The 24,439-nt window shown below is 40.5% G+C and overlaps 1 protein-coding gene across 2 annotated transcripts in view; it reads left to right on the top strand.

Annotated features, from left to right (window-relative positions):
• Nucleotides 1–24,266, top strand: part of LOC105534929 (cytochrome P450 2J2) — a 31,799-nt gene extending 7,533 nt beyond the window's left edge. Inside the window, exons 2-10 of one of the 2 annotated variants that reach the window (XR_001005354.1) lie at nucleotides 2,964–3,126; nucleotides 5,714–5,863; nucleotides 6,268–6,428; nucleotides 8,056–8,232; nucleotides 10,081–10,222; nucleotides 12,676–12,863; nucleotides 13,227–13,378; nucleotides 16,975–17,113; nucleotides 24,066–24,266. Coding sequence is in view for 1 of the 2 variants with exons in the window: in XM_011973870.1 (XP_011829260.1) it covers nucleotides 2,964–3,126; nucleotides 5,714–5,863; nucleotides 6,268–6,428; nucleotides 8,056–8,232; nucleotides 10,081–10,222; nucleotides 12,676–12,863; nucleotides 16,975–17,113; nucleotides 24,066–24,244 (1,299 nt within the window). In the remaining variant the exon portion in view is untranslated. The remainder of the gene's footprint in view (nucleotides 1–2,963; nucleotides 3,127–5,713; nucleotides 5,864–6,267; nucleotides 6,429–8,055; nucleotides 8,233–10,080; nucleotides 10,223–12,675; nucleotides 12,864–13,226; nucleotides 13,379–16,974; nucleotides 17,114–24,065) is intronic. The other variant, XM_011973870.1, reaches the window with a different exon arrangement.
• Nucleotides 24,267–24,439: the final 173 nt, after the last annotated feature.

The following is a 24,439-nucleotide window of genomic DNA, read 5'->3' as shown; positions in this document are numbered from 1 at the left end:
CTTGCATTTTTGTGCCTATTAGGATTTCTCTCTCTCTGTCTCTCTCTCTCTCACACACACACACACGCGTGCGCACGCACACACACACACACACACACACACACACACAGAGGCACAGCTCAGGAATAGGCCCTCTGACCTACTGCTGGCGGGAGTGTGAATTAATACACTCTTTTCCTGTTTTTCTTTTCCTCTTTTCATGTGTTTGTTCTGTTGGTTATTAAATTTAAGAACGTGGATTAAGTGGAATCTCTGTCAACTTTATATCTCTTGGTAGCCATGGTTCAATAGTTCAATCTCTTCTCCCACTAATCCTTTACTTCTTCCTCTTTACTGTAAACATTTATTTTGTTCCACACTTTTTAAAATGCTTATGCTACATTTGGAATTTTTATTCCTAGCATTACATTTCCTGTCCCTTATTACTTTTGTTTGTTTGACTTTTAAAGATTCTGTTTCATTTCTTTTCTTTTTCTATTTTCATTTCTGATTTTAAGACTGTTTTTGCCTTTCAAAGCATCTTATTTTTGTCTCCTTTCGTTTTATTCTGTTGAGGTTTTTTTTTTTTTATTCGTGGTTCATTTAATGATATACAATTGAAAAGTGTGCCCTACCTTATAAAATCTTCTCAGAAGCCCTCTGGGTCATTTAATCTTTCTAAAGCAATGGATAAAATGACTGACAGGGTGCTTGTAAGAATTGTTAAGACATCGCCATTCTCATCCCAGGGCTCCTACTCCATCTTTAAACAGTTGATAATATCATACAAGTTGTTGATCTAGTTCTGTTTAACTAGAAATATGCAATGGCAGAGAGTTGGTAGAGATAAAATTCTTAAGAAGTTTATTTCAGTAAATAGTAATGGAGTTCTGAATCCCTCCCAAGTACAAGCTGAGATTCTAGGCTGTATACTTTGCTAGTTAGACGTCATTTAACTTAACCTGATATTTTTCAGCTCTACCAAAAACATCCTTATTTAATGTTCTAAATTAGTCAAGAAATCCTTTTTGTCAGGCCTAAGAAGTTCATCCAGGAATTCAGCAAGTGTACATTTAAAAAAATGCTTAACGTGTGTGGTTCCATTACTGCCATTTCATAGAAGCAAAGATGCTTACTTTAGGAGCAAACTTACTTGAGATTGAATCTCAGCTCTGCTTTTCCTAGCAAGACAGGAAATCCTGTGTAGGAGATAAAGATTGATGGAGGACTCTGGGCCAAAAGAATACAAGGACTGAGTTCAGGACTGAACCCATTGTATTTGCCTAGATGGGGACTGTTGGGTACAGGACTCTGAGGGGAACATGGTGGAGCGTAAGTGCAAAAGCATCTGGATTGTGGAGAAGAGGCCACAAACATCTAAGGGAAATGAAGTCCTTTGGATTGTTACCACTGCCTGCAGCTACACACAACCCAGGCAGACAAAAGGCAGGGTCTACCTGGGACCCTTTGTCAAACAGGTAGATTAGGAAGGATTTTGATTCGTGACTGTACACTGTCCTCCAACCTATATTTGCAGATATTTACACGCTTGTGCATATTCAGGAACATACACACCCCCATTCTCTCTCTCTCTCCCACCCCAACTCTCTCACTCTCACTCATTCTTACTTTCACTCTGTCACTCCCACTAAACTTTGTCACGCAGGTTTTCCCTTTTGAAAGAGGAGAAAAATTATTACTACTGTAGGGTGGTTGTGAGATTAATGAGATAAAATATGAAAGGTGATTAGCAATGGCTGCCTGTGACCATGAGTGCCTTCTTCCCACACACCAGTGGGTTCCTGTCCCCTTTGCCACCGTAAGAATGCATCCACGGCCCTTCGCACACAGAGCTCTTTCATTCCTCGGAGACTCGCCGGGTGGCTGTGCGCCTGGAACCAGAAAACAAAGTGCCTTTCACATTGCTGCTCTCATTCTTCCTCACAGAACCTTAAGAGGGAGGAATAATTTTCTCCCTTTTATAGCTGGGGAGCTGAGCTGAGGCTCAAAAAATAAAGCAACTTCCCCAAGAGCCCAAAACGATTGAACTGTACACCCCAGATTGCCACCTAACTCCAGAGCTTGAGGACTTTCCTCCATGCTTGGCCCCTGCCCTATAATGCACCTTCTATTATCTAGCATATGTTTCTATAATCTATGCCCAGTCTAGGAAGGGGGCATTCTCATTTGATTAAACAGATAGTTATGATTTACTAGGAAGTCCAGACTGAAGAAGTCTCAGCCTTCTTAAGTGGCTGAGACATGATTAGTGTTCAGAAGAGAATGCAGATGTGCTGAATTCTCTCTGTTCACTACACTCTAGGATGCTTGGGGTTAGAAATCTTGTTTACTACGTCTATATATTGAGGCAGGTTTTCATTCTGTCACCCAGGATGGAGTGCAGTGGCACGATTATGGCTCACTGCAGGCTCAACCTCTCAGGCTCAAGTGACCTTCCCACCTCAGCCTCCTGAGTAGCTGGGACCACAGGCGTGTACAACCATACCCAGCTAATTTTTCATTTTTTTGTAAAGACAGGGTCTCACTGTGTTACCCAGACTGGTCTCGGACTCCTGGGCTCAAACAATCTGCCTACCTCGGCCCCCCAAAGTGTTGGGATTACAGGCGTGAGCCACTCCACATGGCCAGAACTTATTTATTTTATTACAGTTTTATCCTCATGCCTTTGCCCTAGGGACACATGATAGATGCTCACTCAATTCATGTTGGTTGAATACATAAATAGATATTTTATAAAGAAACATTCACATTCTGAAGTGAATTGAATCTGAGCCTTGTTGAGAGGAGGAGAAAAGGAAATAAAATTATTCCTGTGAGATCAATGTACTCTCTCTCTCTCTCTCTCACACACACACACACACACACACTTCTCTCAATATGAGCCCCTCCAGCTACACACATCCGCCATCTCTGAACACATGGATATGTGCATATTCAACTGTTACTATTTAACTATTTTTCAGTTTGTGAAGAAATATGGGAACCTTTTTAGCTTGGAGCTTGGTGACATATCTGCAGTTCTTATTACTGGCTTGCCCTTAATCAAAGAAGCCCTTATCCACATGGACCAAAACTTTGGGAACCGCCCCATGACCCCTATGCGAGAACGTACCTTTAAGAAAAATGGTAAGTTTCTTGGCCAATGAAAGGTGAGTGTTTGATGTTGATAGTCCTATAGTCTGCTAAAGGCACCTTGGTGGCTATAATTTTACAACACTCCTAGAAACCAGTCCCACAGTAAACTTCCTGCCACTAAAGGAAGCTGGGTATTCACATTTCCTGACTGAAGTCACTCCCTCAGAAGATTTGATAAGATCATCCCTCACTGGGATTTGGGAGAAGCCACATGCCCTGCCCAAACCTACTGTGGATGCTTTTCTAATGAAGTAACCACATTACCCATTTATAGCAGAGGAACGTGTTCTCTCTGTTTTCCTCTTCCAACCCTCTCCCCTTAGGAAAATGGATGTGGATCTTCCTCATTCTGTTGCTGCTTCTTCCTGTCTCTAGTTCTTTATTCTCTTTCATTAAGGTTGTGCCACACAGAGGATCTTGAGCCTTCTGGTCTATGATAGAACAGATTGGCATGAACACTTAAAATTACCGTTAAATATATGGAAACATTTAAAAATTGAAATGACAATCTCAAATCTATTACTCTATCAAAGCACCACTTTTAGGTGCTTCTCAATTCTTTGAAATAGGTCCTCAATTAATTCTATATCCGTTCACTGTATTATCTGCCTTGTGAAGCACAGTACTAGGCATGAGTGATGTAACAGTGAGAAGAATAGATAAAATCCATATCCTATGTAGTTTATATTCTATGCAGAGAGAAAAAATAGTATCAATTAACTATAATAGTTAGAAGTCTACAGTGTTTTGAAGTCGAGTGCAGGATGTACTTATTAATGCAGTCCTGGGATGCAGAAAAAGTAAGTAAATATTCATTTAATAAACCGGTGAAACAATCTGGCAGACAGAAAAGAATATGAAAAGTCCCTGACATGAAAAGGACAGGGAACTTGAGAAATGAAAGGTGGCCAATATGACAAGGATGGGGATTAAAAGGAGATAATTAAAGGGAGATGAAACTACTGAGCTTGGCCAGGAATAGTTCGTGCAAGTTCCTGTTAAGGATATTAGTTTTTATCCTAACATTAATGGAAGCTCTTGAATGGCTTTAAGTAGAGAAGGGAACTATACTTACACTGTACATTTTTAGGTTTTATTTAGGCTGCTATTCAGAGAATAGAAGAAAAGGAGCAAGAGACTTTTGTAGCATTTTAGGTTACAGACAGTGGTAGCTCAGGCTAGGGAGGTCCAATAACAGTAGGGAAATAACAGTAGGTTATACCAAGATAACAGCAGGGAAGACCTGGATTTGAGATATCCAGGAAGTATACCTCTTAAGACCTGATGACATAGGTGCAGGGAGAAGGAGGTGTTGAGGTGACACTCAGATGGGTATATGATGGAGAAAAGGAACACTTAGTACAAGGTATTTGGTTTAGTTGGGCATGGGTGAAAAGTCATATGGAGAAAATTGTGAGTTCAGTCATGGATATACTGAAATCAAAATGCCTTTAAATCAGCAAAGTCAAGCAGGCAGTGTTGTATATAAGATTCTGGAGCTCAGGGACAGAAATAGATGGTCACTATCAATAGATGTTATTTAAAATTTTAGGAGTTGATAAGATTTACCAGAAATAGAGTATAGGGTGAGAAAAAGAAGTTTTAGATGAAGAAGTTCCTGAAGAACTCCACCATTTCAAGATCTAATGGAATATGAACCAGCAAAAGACATAGGAAATTGCTGGCAGAGAATTAGGAAGAAAATCTGGAGACAATGGTATCCTGAGCACCACTGGAAGGCAGTATTTCAAGAAAGAAGCGTCTACTGCAGCTGCAAGTAAGACGAGGTCAAAAGGTATCCCTGCATATGACAACGAGGCAGACCAATTCAGTGAGTGAGAAGGCCATAGTTAGATATTAAAAGGTGTTGAGGAGTGCTCTGGAATTGAAATTGAAAGGAATGTGGCCTTACCTGTGTTATAAAACAAATGATGGTTTGTTAAGCCCACCAAAATTTTTTTTCTTTGCTTGTACTCTTCTTTCTGCATGGAACATTCACTCCTCCTTGCTCTCTTGATTCCTTACGTCATCTTTTAATGTCCGGGTTAGATAGGACCTCTCCTATAAAGCCTTTCTTTGCCTCTTTAAGAGTATAGATATTGTCTTATCCATTAGTGCATTCCTAGTCTTTAGCATAACATAAATACTTCACTTATGTAACTAATAATCAAAGCATGGGATTTGGAATCAGGCAGACCTGAAATTGAACACCTGTTTAGTTGCTTACTTACTGTGAGACCTTGTAAAGTGTATTTTATCCTTTATCCCTTGTTCCTCAGGTTTTTCATGAGCAAAATGAGTGGGTGAGGAGTGGTAATAATTGTACCTATCCCAAAGAGTTTCTATGAGTACTAAATTATGTAATGCACAACAAAATACATATTAAAGTGCCTGACATTGCAAGCAATCAGTAAATATTAGCCATTTTATCCATTGCTTTGGGATTATTTCTCTGGGCAGTTTTCAAGTGCCTTAATGATCATCTCCTGTCCTTCATCTGATACACATCCCCATATCATTTGCGGGATATTCACATTATGGAATCAGAATACTGTAATGTTGACTTTCTTTTTCCCAGGATTGATTATGTCAAGTGGCCAGATATGGAAGGAGCAAAGACGGTTCACTCTGACAGCACTAAGGAACTTTGGTTTAGGAAAGAAGAGCTTAGAGGAACGCATTCAGGAGGAGGCCCAACACCTCACTGAAGCAATAAAAGAGGAGAACGGTGAGCATTCCATACGACAAATGTGAGAGACTGTGGCCCATTTGTTCATTGGACAGATACTTACTAAGTGAGTAAGTACTTGTTCTATGCCCAGCAGTGTGCTAGGAGTGGAAGATAGAACAGTGAACAACTTAACCACGACTCCATCCTCAAAGAGTTTTAGAAGTAAACACGCAAAGATGGGCACTAAACACATTACTGAATTTAAGCCCTGGTCCACAGTTTGACTTCCCTGGAGTTGACTGAATACTAGTTGTATGTCAGACGCAGTGTAAGGTCATGTGGCCAGAGCCGCATATGTGGTTCTGCACTAGGTATGTCTTATGCCATATAGAGTAGACTCTTAGTAGGAAATGGAGACAAATCCATCAGAAGGATCCATCTTGCCCTTCCTCCACCTTCAGGACAGCCTTTTGACCCTCACTTCAAGATAAACAATGCAGTTTCCAATATCATTTGCTCCATCACCTTTGGAGAACGCTTTGAGTACCAGGATAGTCAGTTTCAGGAGCTGCTGAAGTTATTGGATGAAGTCACATACTTGGAGGCTTCAAAAACGTGCCAGGTAAGCCTCATCTTGGTTCAGCAAATTGGGGACAATGTCAGACACATATGGGTTTTTCCTTTTAGTTTTTTGTGGGTTTTTGAAGCTAAAATATAACCTTTCAAAACTGATTTCAACACAAACTTATTTGAAATCAGTCTGTTGACTTTAGTTTTTTAAATAATATGAAATATTTATATGCAAAAACCATTTCTAACATGCATGTAAGGTGCAACACGTTATATGACATATGCCTATCCACCTATATTGTTCTTTTTAAAAAGAACAACAATATTGCCGTTGCCCTTGAGTCTCTCCTTGCTGTGTCCTTCCCCAACTTGTCCATTTCCCTCCTCCCTCAGAGGTTCTCTTCTGTATCCACTTTCTTCCTCAGCAAGTTGCTTTGAGATTCATCTGTGTTGGTTGCTCTTTTTTAATGCAGATTAGTATTTCATTGTATGAATGTGCCACTTTTTGTCAATCTGTTCTGTACTGACGGACATTTAAGTTGTTTCCAAGTTTTGGATGCTATGAATAAACTTGCCATGAACATTCTTGTACAAGTGTTCTTGTGGTTACATCCACTCATTTTTTATATATGTATCTGGAGATAAAAGATGTTTGAAGATTGCCAAGCTCATTGCATTATTTGTCTGCCCATCAGCACTTAATATCATCAATCTTCTAATTCCATAGAATGTAGCTGTTTGGGGTTCAAACTCATTCCTCCCTTGGTGGGCCCTGCACCCCAATTTTTGTCCACATAAGCCTTTGAGTCTTTGTCAAAAACTCTGCTCAGTTTCTTGGTTCCTCAGTCACTTTTCTGAATTTGGAAGACATTTCTGGGAGCTAGGGGGCGGGGGGAGAAGATGACCCCAAGTATTAAGGTCATACCCTGGGCTTTCTTCTTCCCCTAAGCCTTATCCTGGAAACTTCCTCACTATCTTGGTTTGTATATATGTGTGTTTAAATGCATATACATGTATCTTTTCTTGGTGTTCTCAATAGAAAGAGTGCCCTTGAATTATGCAGTGTGCCATTATCAAAATTTTTAAAAATTTCCTTTGTTTAAAAAATGACTCTATTTTTGAAAATTACAAATGTACATAAAAGAATACAATCATGAATCACTGTGTACTCGTCAATGAGCTCTAACAATTATCAGCACATGGCCATTCTCACTGTGTCTGCATCTGTGCCCTACTACCACATTCCCACTGTCCCTGAATTATTTTGGAGCAAATTATAGACCTCAATTATTTGATACATAAATATTTCAGCATATATTTATAAAAAGATCCATTTTAACAAAAATAAAATACCATTGTGCCTGAAAAATATGAACAATAGTTATTTAATGCCTTCAAACACTCAGCCAGTGCTCAGATGTCCCCAGATGTCTCATAAGTATTTTTTTTTGGTGGCAAGCAGTTGGAGTGGTGACAAGTGGTCTGAGGCTGGATATATTTTTGACAGAGAGCTGAACTGTTTCACTAGAGGGGTGAGAGAGAAAAGAGGGGTCAAGGATAACCAAGGTTTAAGTGTGAGCAAATAAAAGCGATAGAAAGAGAAGATGGTTTCTGTTGTCTTAAAAAGTGAAAAAAAGGCACAATGTTATCTGCATGATTGTTTTGTTTTTCTCAATTAGCTCTACAATATCTTTCCATGGCTAATGAAATTCCTGCCTGGACCCCACCAAACTCTTTTCAGCAACTGGGAAAAACTGAAAGTGTTTGTTTCTCATATGATTGAAAAACACAGGAAGGATTGGAATCCTGCAGAAACAAGAGACTTTATTGATGCTTACCTCAAAGAAATGTCAAAGGTGAGAAAACCAAAGTCATTTTGCATTTTTTTCTTACAGCACAAATAGGGGTGTATTAGTTTCCAGCTGCTGCTATAACAAATGATCACAAACTTGGTGCCTAAAATAGCACAGATTCATTCTCTCACAGTTCTAGATGTCAGAAGTGTGAAATCAGCTTCACTGAGTTACAGGTAAGGTTTTGGCTAGGCTGGCTCTCTTTGGAGGTGCTGGAGGAGAATCTGTTTCTATTACTTTCCCAGCTTCTAGGAGCTGCCTATATCCCTTGGCTTGGGGCCACCTCCTTCATCTTCAAAGCCAGAAGCACAGCATCTTCTCTTCTCTCTGGTATCTGCTTCCATCCTGGCATCCTTTCTCTGACTTTGTCCCTCTTATTTCCCTCTAATAAAGACTATTATGATAACACTGGGCCCACTGGGATGTTCCAGGATAATCTGCCCATCTCAAAATCCTTAACCACATCTGCAAAGTTCCTTTTTCCCTATGAAGTAACATCCCTAGATTCCAGACATTAGGATGTGGATGGGCATCTTTGTGGGTCATTATTCAGCCTGCTACAGGAGTAAAAATAAGGGCAATATTTCAGAAAATGTAGAGTAACATTAACTCAGTATTGATGATGCAATTAGAGATAAAGATGGGGGTTAATGGCATTTGGTTTGAGGTCCTGTGAATGCCCAAATACTGCCCTTTCATCCCCCATCCCCTACCCTCTACTGTTATTTGGAGGTATACACAAAGGGGGAACATAGCAGTTAATCCTCAAAGCTCTGTTCTATCATTAGTTGGGCCTGGACCCAAAAACCTATACCCTTTTCTCAGCCCCCATAGAGAATACAAGTAAAGCTGAGTTGGATGCCAGAGTTTAAAGGCCAACTTTATTAAGGCCTGAGTTGGGCTTTTGCCCTTCCTTCTGTCTTGTACCTTTCACTTTCCAACATTACAGGCCAGAAGTAAAGAGGAAACCAAATTGGATGCATGACCTTGAACACAGTTACCCCTCTGGTTAACATGTATCTCTGTGTCAATACTGTCATCTTTATACATCCAATCCTCCTTCTGGATTGGAAAGAATGGTGGATTTCTTTCCCTCTTATTTAACCTTATTGGCATGACATTTATAGAAGTATTGTTTTCACCTCAGAGGAGGAGATTCGCTATATGTTGTGCAGGTAAGGAAGGGACCATTAACATCAAGAGCAACATTGGACAAATTGAAGCTTCCAGAAGCTGATGTTAAAGATGACAGTATCATGAGGAATGCTTGTTAGAATCAGTGAGGTTCAAATTGGAAAGGAAAAGATGAATGAGAAGATATAAGAATTGTTGTTCACAAGAGGACTTCCATTTGTCTTTTCTGTTATCAGTACAAACATTTGTCAAGTATTTGCTATGCGTCCTTGCATTCAAGTAAATCATAATGCCCTCTTAAGGGGTGTGCACTCCTATTTCCAGTGTATAAAATGGGAAACTGAAGAACAGAGAGGTTAAGTAACTTGCCCTAGGTCATACAGCTGCTAATTGAAGTGGTTAATATTGGAAGCCAAATCTGTCTTATTCACATCCCATTCTCCTTTCACTGTACTAAAAGCTTCCCCCAAATTACAGGCAAAAGAAAACAATTGTCTTGATTTTCATCCATCCAAAGGTGTCCAGCACTTGGGGCAGGACAGTGCTAACGATATTGCTGTAATAAAAGTCTGCCTTCTAAAGAGGCCAAAGGGAAAACTGTTTCTTTTGGGGACCTTTTCTTCCAAATTTCCTCCTAGGATGAAGCCCCTGTGTGTTACAGCAATCAGGAATCCTCTGAATAAACCAATAAATAACATTAAACATTGTCTTTTCTAGCACACAGGCAATTCTACTTCAAGTTTCCATGAAGAAAACCTCATCTGCAGCACTCTGGACCTCTTCTTCGCTGGAACCGAGACAACTTCTACGACTCTGCGATGGGCTCTGCTTTATATGGCCCTCTACCCAGAAATCCAAGGTGAGCATGTCAGTGAGTGAGCCTGGACCAGGACAGAATAGTGCCTCCTGGGACGTGCTGCCTGAAGTCAGAGCCAGAAGATCTCATTGTAGGATGAAAAGAGAGGCAGAACAGTCATGAGTGATGAGGTCTTGGAAACTGCACATTCTTCACATATTCTGTCTGAACTGTGATGGGCCCAGGTAATACAAATGTGAGAGAGAATCCCTGTCCTCAAGAAGCTCAGAGGCAAGAGGGAAATCCATGAAGTCAATCGACATTGAGATAATTCCAGGAAACAGTTACTTTCTGATGTGAAAGTCTAGTTGTGTCTTTCCTTTCTTTTAAGTGATGCCTTCCCATTTCCCCCTGAATAATGTTCAAACACTTTAGTCTGGTATATGTCACCCTCCGATATGCCCCTTCTGCCTGTCTAGCCTTGGCCCCACCTACCCTCCATGGTGGCCTCACTAAGTGACACGTCATTTTCTTTGTAGTCTGTATTTATGGCTCTATGTCATGATATATGCTTTTCCCTCTACTTGCCCAGTTTTCCTACATAGTAAACTCCTAGCTCTTCTTGAAGAATCTGTTCAAATACTACCTCTCTAAGATGTTTCTGCACTCCCCTAGGAAATTATTAACATTTTCTCCCTCCAGAGATGATGTAATGTGCCTTTGTTACTAGGCTTATCATGTATTATTTCTATAGCTTCCCCACAGACTATGGTCCACTCAAGAATGATGTTCACATCATTTTTCTTCCTCCAGCTTCCAGAACAGTTTGAACATATGGGGGATGGGAATGCTTAACAATACAGTTTTTCGAATTGTGGGTAACCATTTATTAATGAGTCATAAAATCAATTTAGTGGATCAAGACCAACTTTTTTTCTTAAGATAAAAATAGAAAAGATCAGAGTGCTTCCCATGTACTAAGGTAAGTTTGTTTACAGAACTTTATTTTTTCATCTGTATCTGCATAATGTATGCTTTATATGTGTGTATTTAGGTATATGCATCCAGGGTCATGCTCAGTTAAAAAGGCTAGTAACAAACACACAAGCACTGTATGATTCCACTTACATGAGTTATCAAGAATAGTGAAATGCCTAGAGACACAAAGTAGAATGGTGGTGGCCAGAGGCTGAGGGAGGAGATATAGAGCTTTAGTTCTGCAAGATGAAAAAGTTCTGGAGAGTGATTGCCCAACAGTGTGAATATATTGAATACTACTGAACTGTTCATTTAAAAATGCTAACATAGTAAATTTGATGTTGTGGGTATTTTACCCACAAATAAAATGTTTTTCAAAAATTATAATTTATTTCACTTTCAGGTAAAAAAAAAAAAAAAAAAAATCCAAACTAGGCTTCGCAAAGTCATTAGGGTTCCCAACTCCTTCCAACTTGTTGCTCTGTTGTGATTAGAATGATGCTCTTGTTAGCACTAAGACAGCTCACCGATAGGCTTTCCTCCAGTAGGAAGCGAAAGGGGGAAGGAAGCGCATATCCTTTCTTTAAGAACTTGTTCCAAGGATTAAACATCACTTCTGCTTACATTCTATTAGTCAGAATTTAGTCATATGGTCACACTCAGTTACAGTAGGACCTGGAAAATATATTCTTTAGCTGGGCAGTCAGGTCAACAGCTAAAATCTCTATTACTCTAGAAAAAGAGAAAAGAGGTAAGACTGCTGCAGTTTCTCTCACTGGCTAGGTGAGCACTCAACCAGTGAAAGAAACTGGTAGCAGTCCTATATGGTCACACAAATCTCAAAACATCAGTTCATGTAAATCTCAAAACATCCTTAAGATGAAGGTAGATTTATCCTCCTTCATCAAATAAGGAAACTGAGATTTAAAGAGTGTAAGTAACTTGAGACATCAATGTTGTAGAGCAAGTTTGCAATCCGATGGGTCTTACCTCAGGGCCCGCTTTCCACTCTTACGTGTCTACCTGAGAAATTAGAGTCTGTAGATCTGCTAAGGGTTGAATATTTGGGCCCACCCCAGCCCTAGTGTATATGTTGAAAGCTCATTCCCAGTGTGATGATATTAGGAGGTGGGGCCTTTAGGAGGTGATTAGCCTTCAGGGATGGGAGTAATACTGTTATGAAAGAGACTCCAGAGAGCTGCCTCACTCCTTCTACTATGTAAGGACACAGTGAGAAAGTGCCATTTGTATACCAGAAAGTGGGTCTTCACCAGACACCAAGGCTGCTGGGGTCTGATATGATGGAGTTTAGCCATGTTAATCCTGGTCATTCCATCCCATAGCCTAACCAGGCTCAAGGAGATTTACAGAGTTGGTAGTTTTCTGAATAAGCCTTTCAAAAAGTTACAAACCGTTTTATTTCTTGCAACCTGGTCAGTAATTTAAATACAACAGATGAGATCTTGGAGACCACTCATACCTCTTTATAATAAAGCATAAAAGCTTAAAAAATAATAGAACCCTTCCCTCTTTACCAGAAAAAGTACAAGCTGAGATTGACAGAGTGATCGGCCAGGGGCAGCAGCCGAGCACAGCCGCCCGGGAGTCCATGCCCTACACCAATGCCGTCATCCATGAGGTGCAGAGAATGGGCAACATCATCCCCCTGAATGTTCCCAGGGAAGCGACAGTTGATACTACTTTGGCTGGGTACCACCTGCCCAAGGTAACTAAGCATGCTTAGCCCCACATCTTCAAGCCCATCTTTTAGATGGGGTGAAAACCTGAACTTGAGAAGTGACATTTATTCTTGTCCTGAGGAGTCATTTAAATGGAAGAGAAAGATATCTTATACCTGATATGATACTAGATTTTCTCCATGTGTCAGCTAGATATAAATAGGTATTGTGGGGAGGGGAGCAGGAAGGATCCCTACGTTAAATATGTTTAGATAAAGACTGGCGTTTCTTTCCTGTGGTGCTTCTCAGTGTTTTTACCATGCTAATGTGCATTGTGAGTTTGTGGGCACGCGACAGGCAGCAGTTCTAGGTCAGACTTTATCACAGAACAGTTTTCTTTGTTTTGGTAGAACATCTCACCAGACTAGGGATCTGCCAAATTTTGGGAAATTCTGCTTCATGATCCTGGGGTTCTAGAATGCTGAAATGTGAAAGGACATTTAAGACCACCTGGGACAACACCACATTTAATGCTGGTGTTTTTAACATAATATCCCCACAGGCATTTTTCCAGTTTTTTCTTATAGTCCTGTGATGTATTATTAATTGATTAATTGATTAATTAATTAATTTATTTGACACAGAGTCTCGCTCTGTTGCTCCCAAGTAGCTGGGACTACAGGCATGCACCACTATGTCCAGCAAATTTTTGTATTTTTAGTAGAGATGGGGTTTCACCATGTTGGTTGGTTAGGATGGTCTCGATCTCTTGACATCATGATCCACCCGCCTCGGCCTCCTAAAGTGCTGGGATTACACGTGTGAGCCACCACATCCAGCAGATGTATAATTTATTATCTTATAAGGAAGCCAATCTAAGCATGTGCAATATTCATTACTGGAAAGGGAAAGAAAGGAGCGAACATGTATTAAGCAATGATTATGTGTTGTGAACAATGTGGCCTCTTTCAAAATGTCTTACTCAATTCTCAGATTAAGTTTATTCAAAAGAAGCTTGTTATTTCCATGTTATGGATTGAGAAGTAGAGGCTCAGAAAAATTAGGTTTGCATGAGATCTCTCAACTATGAAGAGTTGGGATCTGGAAGCAGATTTGTTTTGTTTTTTTGTATGACACCATTCTCCCTTCATAGGAGGTGCTTTGCGTCCACTTTAAAAGCGTCTCCCTGCTATTTTTTCATTTGCTCTCGGTTAGATTCCCTGTACTCACAAGTGGAACTCTTTCTTTCTTTTTCTTTCAACTTTTGTATTAGATTCAGGCAGTATATGTGTAGGTTTGTTACAAGGGTACATTGCATGATGCTGAAGTTTGGAGTATGATTGAACCATTACCCAGGTGACTGGCATAGTATCCAGTTGGTAGTTTTTCAACCCTTGCCCCCATCTCTCCTCCAGTAGTCTCCAGTGTCTATTGTTCCTATCTTTATGTCCATGTCTATCCAATGTTTAGCTACCCTTATAAGTAAGAACATGCAGTATTTCATTTTCTGCTTCTGCAACAAACAGAATTCTGATGTCACTCCACCCGCCATGCTTAGGATCTCTGCAGACAGCTATCATGTGCCCTCTAGTGCCCTCTCCCCACATTGCATGTTTTCAGTTCCTTTCCTTGCTTTCTAACCACTTTGGTCAGCCTCTGTGGATCTATTCCAGTTTGTCTAAGTACCTCTGAGTGTGTCATACCTGGGGAAAATCTCAAGAAGTAGAATCAGAAGAGCTTACCCATTGGACATTGCTTGGTTACTATCCCTGCAGAGCCAGGAAAAGCAGCTGTTACATTTACTATTTCCTTACTCATTGGCCATCTAGTGGATAAAGGCTGAGGTCTAAATTCCCCAGGTGCTGTTTGCATTTTTCTAGCAATTTATTTAACTCAAGGAAACCAGCTCGGCTCAGCAGACTTCTGCCACTGATTTTTGTCAGCTTTAATAATCATCTTGGGAACTGACAAATTGAAATAACCGTGTGTTACACAGTCTACAAGCTATGTCTTTGACATCAAATAGACCTAGTTCAAATCATGGCTCTGCCTCTTCCCACTGTCTGATTCTGGGCCCATTATTTTACCTCTCATAGCTTCAATTTCTTCATCTGAAAAAATGCATTTAAACCTACTTTACAAGATCCACGTGGAGGTAAAATGAGATCATGCATGTAGGGTATTTAACTTAGTACAGAAAGTGCTTAAAATAGCAGTTATTGGCTGGGCGTGGTGGCTCACGCCTATAATCCCAGCACTTTGGGAGGCTGAGGCGGGTGAATCACCTGAGGTCAGGAGCAAGACCAGCCTGGCCAACATGGTGAAACCCATCTCTACTAAACATATAAAAACTAGCCAGGTATGGTGGTGGGTGCTTGTAATCCCAGCTACTTGGGAGGCTGAGGCAGGAGAATTGCTTGAACCCAGGAGACGGAGGTTGCAGTGAGCCGACACAGTGCCACTGTACTCCAGCCTCGGTGACAGAGTGAGATTCTGTCTCAAAAAAAAAAAAAAGGCTGGGCACAGTGGCTCATGCCTGTAATCTCAGCACTTTGGGAGGCCGAGGCAGGCGGATCACGAGATAGGAGACCGAAACTATCCTGGCTAACACAGTGAAACCCCATCTCTACTAAAAATACAAAAAAATTAGCTGGGTGTGGTGGTGATGCCTGTAGTCCCAGCTACTCAGGAGGCTGAGGCAGAGAATGGCCTGAACCGGGGAGATGGAGCTTGCAGTGAGTGAGCTGAGATTGCGCCACTGCACTCCAGCCTGGGCGACAGAGCTAGACTCCGTCTCAAAAAAAAAAGAAAAAAGAAAAAAAGAAAGAAAGAAATAGTTATACTAATATTGAAAATTAATGACTTAAATTCCTTGAATTAATATTATATTAATATGTTAATATTTGAATGAATTCAACAAACACTACATACCTGAAATGCTCAGGTCTGGCAAAACAACCCTGAGAAAATTAATCGTGCAAGTACATATTTAGAAACATGATAACTGCCCAAAGGAAAAAACTCACTGTGGTCCCTGACTAGCAGGAGTGGTCAGGGAAGGCTTCCAAAAGCAAGTGATGTTTGAGGATTAATGGATCATTAAGAGTTAGCTTGATGACAAAGTGGGGAAGAAGAACATTCCTGGCAAGGCAAGTAGCATTTAAAAAGGGTATTGAACTAAGTAGGAACATGGCATGTTTGAGAAACTGAAAGAAGAGCCCTGTAGTGGGAGTGCAGGCAGAGGCGGAGAGTGGCCCAGACTGGGACCAGGTGATGAGTCTTTGCCCTGAGAGCAATGGGTAACTACTGAAGTGTGTCAAGTCCTAGATATGAGCAGTGGGGGCTGTGGGGGTGGGGAGTGACATGACCAAATCATGCTGGAAGCTCACTCTCTTCCAGAGTCTGAAGCAGATTGAAAGGGGCGACAGGATTTGGGGTATAGTCAGGAAACTGTAACAGGGGTCCAGGCAAGCCGGGAAGAAGTCTGGACTAAGTGGGCATGGTGGACATGGAATGGAGGTGAAAGTAACATTGACCAATCTCATTGATGGGTTGGATAAAGGCAGAGTAAAGGAAAAGCTCCCTCTGGGAACTCCTGTGTTTCTTAATATATACCTGGGTGGACAGGGGCTCCTTTCATGGGTCTGCCTGATTCTATTACTAAACCTACTGTGGGGAGTGGGGTACCGTGTACTAGACATTGGAGGAAAGAGAATGGCGAAGCCAAGATGAATGAGATGTCTTTTACCTTTGTAGAGCCGCCATCGGTATAGCTTCACTGAGCAGCTGGGTTGGTTTTGGTACACTGCAGACTGACTGTTGGATTATTCTCTCATCAGTGTATTCATGTCCCCTCCCTCCGAGACCTACCTAAACTGACCTGTCCCTGTAAGGAAGATCCATCCTGCACTCAAGAGTAGCCAAACATCCCTGTTAAAATTCCCAGCAGGGAAATCCAATCTAATTTGTAGGCTGTCCCAGACAAAGAGGAGGGTCCTGGGTTGGGGGACACAGGAGACTGTGTACTGCAGTTGGGGAGGGTGGGGCAGTTCAGAGTATGTTCAGCCTCCGGCATGGAAGCCCGAATATGACCACCTTCTGCATTGGTGTGCTTTTTCATGGGTCAAGCCTTGCCTGAGTCTCTGCTGCTTTCTCTAGGGGACCATGATCCTGACCAATTTGACGGCGCTGCACAGGGACCCCACAGAGTGGGCCACCCCTGACACGTTCAATCCAGAGCATTTTCTAGAGAATGGACAGTTTAAGAAAAGAGAAGCCTTTCTTCCCTTCTCAATAGGTAAGTTGTAATAAACAGGCATATGGGAGTCCAGGGCCCCTCTCCCAACACTCCCCTGCTCTCTCCCTGTATTCCCTTGCTTTCATTGGAACATCTCCAGACAGCCTGGCCAGTGCAATCACTCCATCTTGCTGTAGGGGTCAGCCCTGGGATTTCCAGGGCTGGGCGTTGCTTCAGCCTGCCCTTACTTCCTAAGCCCTCCATTGCCTCTGCTGGAGATTTCAGCTTTCCTGTGTTCTGTCCTCTGGAACACTGGGGACAGAGACCCAGACTCCACTTCCAGCTCACAAAGAGGATTGGGTGCTGCTTTTTGTTTGTTTGCTTTTTGTTTTTTGTTTTTTTGAGACGTAGTTTCACTCTTGTTGCTCCAGGCTGGAATGCGATGGCGTGATCTCAGCTCACTACAACTCTGTCTCTCATGTTCAAGTGATTCTCCTGCCTCAGCCTCCCAAGTAGCTGGGATTACAGGCATGCGCCACCATGCCAGGCTAATTTTTTGTATTTTTAGTAGAGACAAGGTTTCACCATGTTGGCCAGGCTGGTCTCAAAGTCCTGACCTCAGGTGATCCACCCACCTCGGCCTCCCAAAGTGTTGGGATTACAGGCATGAGCCACTGCACCCGGTGGAGTACTGCCATCTTTACTAAATTTTAAACTGTCCTCAGTTCTTTTTAAGGACTGCCCACTCACAGAGAAATAGAGCTGATCTATAATAAGGAGATAGAGAGGGACAAGGGGAAGGAGAAACTTATTTGCCACATGGGCATCAGTCAGTGGCTTCGCAAGATTGGATTCTACTCTCTAAGTACACCCTCGAAAAGGTTCTTTGGCCTTTGTAATTTTAATTCATTTTTTAAATCTAATTAATACATTTATATAATGTGTAAATTGAAAATTAAGAAAGAAGAGGCAGTGAAAGCTCTCTTTTTTCTCCAGTTTTTAAGATAACCAGGTCCAAAAATATATTTTTAACTCATGACATTGAAAAATCAATAACAAAAATTCTTAGTATGTTCCAGGTTTTGAGTTAGATATGTTGCATAGTTTATTTCCAATAATTTCACAATTCTTTAGTTCCATCAGTATTTATTGAGTATCTATTATGTGTCAAGCATTCAACCCTGGTGATATGACAATGAATGAGTGAAACAGAAAACAAAACAAAACAAAACAAAACTGTTCCCATGGTGCATATGTTCTAGGGTAATCATATAAAGTTTATGTTACTGTAGCCACTTTTAGTGATGAGGAAGCTGAAGCTTAACCCAGGATAGAAACTGAAGTCATAAAACTCATGTGGCAGAGCTAGGATCAGTGTCGACCACATTTATCAAAAACTAAAATGTGCGTTCTTCCTAACACTCTCTACTGAAAATAACTAAATGCTACACAGACTTACCCTGTGGAATGCATGATAGTTTTCTTATTGTTAATTTAAAATACGTATTGATGTTCTGAGACAACATCATTTTGCTGAGGATGACCCTAAGGCTCAGAAAGGACAGAAACAGAATGACCCATGTTGGTATGACTCCGAAGCCCATGCTCTCCCACTGTGCTGTCTTGTGCTGTCTTGCCTTAGATGTCTCTGGGCTGATTCTGATGATCAGTGCTGTCTTTGTCTTTCTTCATCTGATTCTGTCACCTCCGCTCACATTGGACAATTCACTTTGAATGTGAAAGCTGATATAAGATGTAGGAATATCTTCCAGTCTTCCTGTCTACGATAGTTTCAAATTTTGTATTATAGCACAACGTTTCAGCTATTATGTTCCAATTCTTATAATTACTTATTCCTATTCTTTGACTCTTGCACAACATCCATGTGGAAATGGTAGAAATGTGACCTTTTCTACATTCCACAAAAATGCTTCACCTAATGCCATCTGCAAGTGATGAGAGGAATCTTATTAGAAGGCCATGGCTTTAAAAGGAAAAAGGATACTCTGGACTAAGTGATGCCTGGATATCTTTTCTTCGTATCACAAGCCTCTTTCTCAGAGTTGCTTCATGTCTCCTGTTTTTAAAAAATTATCTTATCTGAATTAGCAGTAGTCTTTTTAAAAACTATAGGCAGTGACTCACTGCTGCTTTGCTATTGAGAGTTGTATTGCACCCTCTTAGAGACTTCATTTGCAAGAAAATTGTCTAATTTAATCCTTACAACAGCCCAGTTATTGATAGGCAGGAAATGGATTGGAATCTCTTTTTAATTTAAGATAACTAAAAATAAGAGAGAGTTGTTTCTTATCCAAGATCATATGCTCAAGGAATTTGCAGAACAGGACCTAAAACTCAAGTTTTTATACTTCCAGTCTAGTGTTCTCTCTAGTAAGACTAGAATGTAGCTTACTTAAAGTCCTCTCTACTTTAAGATTCACTAATTTCATAACACATGCGTCAGTTAGCATATTGCTACATAACAAACAGTCCAAAACTCTGCAGCTTAAAACAGTAAGCATGAATTATTGCTCACAAGTCTGTAAGTCAGATATGTGGCTCTGCCAATCTTGGCTCGGCCCCCTTGGTCTCTCTGATCTTGACTAGAGGTCAGCAGGCTGATGGCTGATCTAGGATATCTTCATTTGGGACAGTGAGGCCCTTCTCACATTATCCCTCATCCTCCAGCAAGCTGCCGTGGCTTAGTCACATGGTGGTGATAAGGTCAAAAGAGGGAGAATGGAAGTACACAGGCCTCTTAAGATCCGGACTGGGAACTGACACACCATCACTTCCATTGCATTATGTTGGCCAATGCCAGTCATAAGGCCAGCCCCAGTTTAAGGGGAGGGGATATTACTACAATTTTTAATGGGAAGAGCTATGACATCACATTACAAATGATGTGGATCCAAGAAGAGGGGGAAATTGAGGCTGCTTTGTTCTTACCATCTCTTTTTCTGAGAAGAATGAAATTCATAGAAGACAAGCAATGTATCTGGGATGTCCCACAAAAGATATGATAGGATGAGGACCAGTTAAATGGATCAGGAGATAGAAATCTGAAGAATCCAAAGGGTTAACAAAACATCAACACAACTGTCTTTTTAATCACATGCCCACTCTTGGCACGCAGTTGCTTTTCCTTGCTGTTCCTTTACTCTTGGTAAAGAGTCTTCTAGAGGACTCTTCCGAAGTCCTCACTTTACAAGATGTAACAGCTTCTAAAGTGTGCATAATCAGGACAGGTTTCAAAGTTTTACCGCAAATTTATATTTACTTTTCCTCATTTAAATGCTTCCTGTTTGATCCATCAAAGCAGGAAGCAACTTCATGAAATACATGAACCCAGTTCCTCTCTTTCCAGTTAAAATCTTTGGATTCTAGGAGATAGGGCTGGAAAGAAATTTGCCAAAAATGTAGGTCAATTCTCTCATTTTACTACTGAGGTAACTGGCCTGTTTGGTTAGTGATAGTTTGGGGAAGCACCAGGGATGGGAGCCAAGTTTCCTTTCTTCCAGGCATAAGTTTGACACCTAACAGTCCTAATTTTCATGCTTTTAAAAGCAAATTCACATTGCCATTACATTGGGATCCTTGCCTAGCCGTGTAACATAGTTAGGAGAGAATTTATTTCATGCATTTGACAAATGAGATAAGTTTAGCTTTGTGAGAATGAATGGTTTACTAATAGTCACACAGTTGGTTACTGATGAAGCCAGTTCTTTAATACTGGTTCCTGACTTGCTAGGTCCAGTTTGCCATGATATATGGATTCTTTTAGGAGAATCTTGGGTATATTTACAATAAACTGATTTGGTATCATTTTAACCTGTTGCTAATTGTACTATTTGTGATGGATAAAGAGATAAAGGTGAGGGGAACAGAGATGAATTAGACACACACTGGTGGGAAACACAGGCACAAATAATATAATAATGACATAACCATGAAGCACGTTTGCCTTTACTAAGCACTTTTGCATATATGATCTAACTTTATTTCCTTAACAACCTGTTACAGACAGAGGACAAAACTTAGGCATACATACATTTCCAAGAATATTAAATTACATGGGAAAATACAAAGAGGTAAAAGCAGCATAGAGAATTGACTACAGGGAATCGTATTTGTTATGATGTACAAAGAATCTCCACAAGGACAATAAGGAAATATGTTAAAATGTTGACAATGGTTTTGTCTAGATTATGGGATTACAAACATTTTATGGTTTTGTCTTTATACTTTTCTTTGTCATGCTTTTTAAAATTATTGCTGTGAATATGTATTACTTAGGGAGAAAGTAAGCTATTAAAAATGCACACAATAGAGATGGCGGTAGTGACTTGTGTGGGGTAATGTAGCCCAAGTGGGGCGAGGAGGACATTCACACAGGGGAGGGGGTGGTGGAAGCTGAGAGCTGGTCTCAGAGCACAAATGGTATGAGGTGGAATATGCACAGGGTGGCTGTGGCAGTGATGAGGGGTAAGTTATATACAAGGGATACTGATCCAATAAATAAATATATTGAGGATAATGAGAGGAAGTTGCAAATAAAGAAAGGGAGAAAATCAAACTTTGTGCTGTTGGATTGGAATCTCAGATAATCTATAATGAACTCAGATTTTCAATAGATAAGTCAATAAATATAGAAATGTAGATTAAATATGGGTGTGTGTGTGTGTGTATATATATATATAATGTATACACACACAGTTTTGGACATATACCCACATTATATACATACATATATTCCCTAGCTCTGGCCACCGATATGAGCGAGAGGCAACAATATCTGGAGAGCAATGAGCATGCCTAATGCCCAGATCTTGATTTCTACATATTATTATCCACTAAAAGAAACCAGGACTTTTGGAAAAAATGACTGATTCCAGGGCTGGGAAAGGGAAAGTATAAGATCAACCTGGAATAGATTGTTGTGCCAAAAGTCAGGAAGTGACAGGTTGAATGGGCGTCTAATGGTCAAATCTGGAATATTTTGAGCATCAGAACAAGTAATGATAGTAACAGATTATAACCCTTTGAATAAAAACAGGAATCCCATGAATCCAACTGATATCAATAAATGAGTGAATAAATAAATGGGAAGGGGAGCAAGCATTTCCTTTAGTAGAGTGCTAACTATTAAATGTGGAAGAAATGACAGAATTTTAAAAATCGCAATTTGGTAGCTATCAGCAATTAATAATATGGTCAAGAAATAGCAATGGAAAAGAGTGGATCACAGTTTAATGAGAATGGTTTGTTGACATAGTCTCGAAGTACTTATTAGTTACAGAGAAAAAGAATAATTTTACAAGAGAACTTGGCAGACACCACCTTAATCAAGTGATTACCAATAATGTCACACATCAAAATTGTACAGCACTTGCTAGGATAAAAAGAGAAGAACACAGTATCACTCTGGTGATATTCCTACCAAAACTGCAAAACTTCACAGCCTGAATCCAGTCATGAGACAGCATGAGAGGCATTTACAAAACAACTGCTGGTCTGTAATCTTTAAAAAGGCCAGTGCCATGAAAGTTGTATAAAGAGTGAGGACTTATTCCAGACTGAAGAACTAAGGTGACATGACAGCTAAATGCAGACCGTGATCCTGTACTAGCTGTACTGGACCCTTTTCTAATGAAGGACATTGGGACAGCTGGTAACCCTGAATGGGACCTCAGGAGAAGATGGTCATTCATCAGTGTTAATTTCCTGGCTTGGATGATTGCATTTTGATTATGCTGGAGAATGTCCTTCTTTTTAGAAAATACATACTGAAGATTTCATGGGTAATGTAGACGATGTACTCCCAAACAATTCAGGAGAGCCAGGTTTTTTGTCTTATCTCTCCAAGTTTTTTGTACATTTGAAATTATTTCAGAATAAAAGGTACATTATGGAAAGTATCACAGTAAAGAATTGTAATATACAGAAAGCTGTTTGAGTAATGCTACCACCCAAAAGGTTTTCTTTAAAGGTCATCTTTTAAATTGTATTCTTCTGTTTTTTTGAGAATTAACCAGATCCAGTTAATAATAAGCAATTGTACAGCTGTTTATTATTACCTAGGTGACATGTTAAAATACTTTGTTTTGAGGTATAAATTATTAAATTATTTGGCCTATTTGGATTCAGCATGTAGCTCACACAGTATATAAAGTTCTCATCTTAAACACGTATTCATTTTCACTAATATGCACACGTACATTTTCACGGATGCCTAGAGAGGTTAATTTGCCCCAATCATGTGGCTAAGAGGTAGGAGAAGCTGAATTGAATCTCTGTCCTTCTGCCTCCAGTTCATCCACACATAACAGGGAGTGGGATGAGGTCAGGACAGTGTTAGGTATCAGCTGTGGAGACCAGGACCCAGCCTTGGACCACACTTTAGAAGAAATGGGAAGGGAAAGGGCCTGCAAAGGGAAAGGGCCACTGTGCATAAAAAGAACCATTGAAGGACAAAGGCCAAAGCAGTCACAATATAGAGGGCCACCCATGCCAGAAGGCCCCTATGATTAAGGACGAAAAGTGGCACAGGGAAAAGATGACTTATACCTTAGGAACTCTGCTCTGACATTTAATTCCTTGTATTTTCAACAATTTTTGTAGGGATTGAAAAAGTTAACATATTTGGTTGTTTTTGTTGTCTTTTTTTGTCATGTTTGTTAAATTCTTTTTTTAAAGCTCTTAGGCTAAACACCCCCTTTCTAGGTCAGCCCTCGCCTTCCACTTCTATGGTCCTACACCCTGCAACTTCACCCTGGAAGTTCGCATGCCAGACCCCTGACAGCATTTGACTTTGTGTTCCTGGACTTCTGCTTTCTATGCATTGATGAACCCAAGTGGTTGTCAGACTTAAATAAGCTGCTGGCCATAACACCCTGGGGCCTACAGGCCCTTCCTCTGCTCCAGTTTTTTGGGATATGATTGAGGACATCTATCTCTGCTAGGCACAAATGCCACCTGAGAAGATAACCCATCTTTTGATTTTGTCTTACAGGAAAGCGGGCATGCCTCGGAGAACAGTTGGCCAGGACTGAGCTGTTTATTTTCTTCACTTCCCTTGTGCAAAAATTTACCTTCAGGCCCCCAAAGAATGAGAAGCTGAGCCCGAAGTTTAGAATGGGCATCACTATTTCCCCAGTCAGTCACCACCTCTGCGCTGTTCCTCGGGTGTGATTTTGCTAAGAAAGAAAGGGGCTTTTTAATGATTGCCATTCTAACTGGTGTGAGATGGTATCTCATTGTGGTTTTGATTTGCATTTCTCTGATGGCAAGTGATAATGAGCATTTTTTCATGTGTCTGCTGGCTGCATAAATGTCTTCTTTTGAGAAGTGTCTGTTCATGTCCTTTGCCCACTTTTTGATGGGGTC

The sequence above is a fragment of the Mandrillus leucophaeus genome, unplaced genomic scaffold (assembly GCF_000951045.1).
Source record: "Mandrillus leucophaeus isolate KB7577 unplaced genomic scaffold, Mleu.le_1.0 Scaffold14, whole genome shotgun sequence".
Classification (NCBI taxonomy): Eukaryota; Metazoa; Chordata; class Mammalia; order Primates; family Cercopithecidae; genus Mandrillus; species Mandrillus leucophaeus.
Note: the sequence above shows the minus strand (reverse complement) of the source record. Positions and strands in the feature narration are given on the sequence as shown.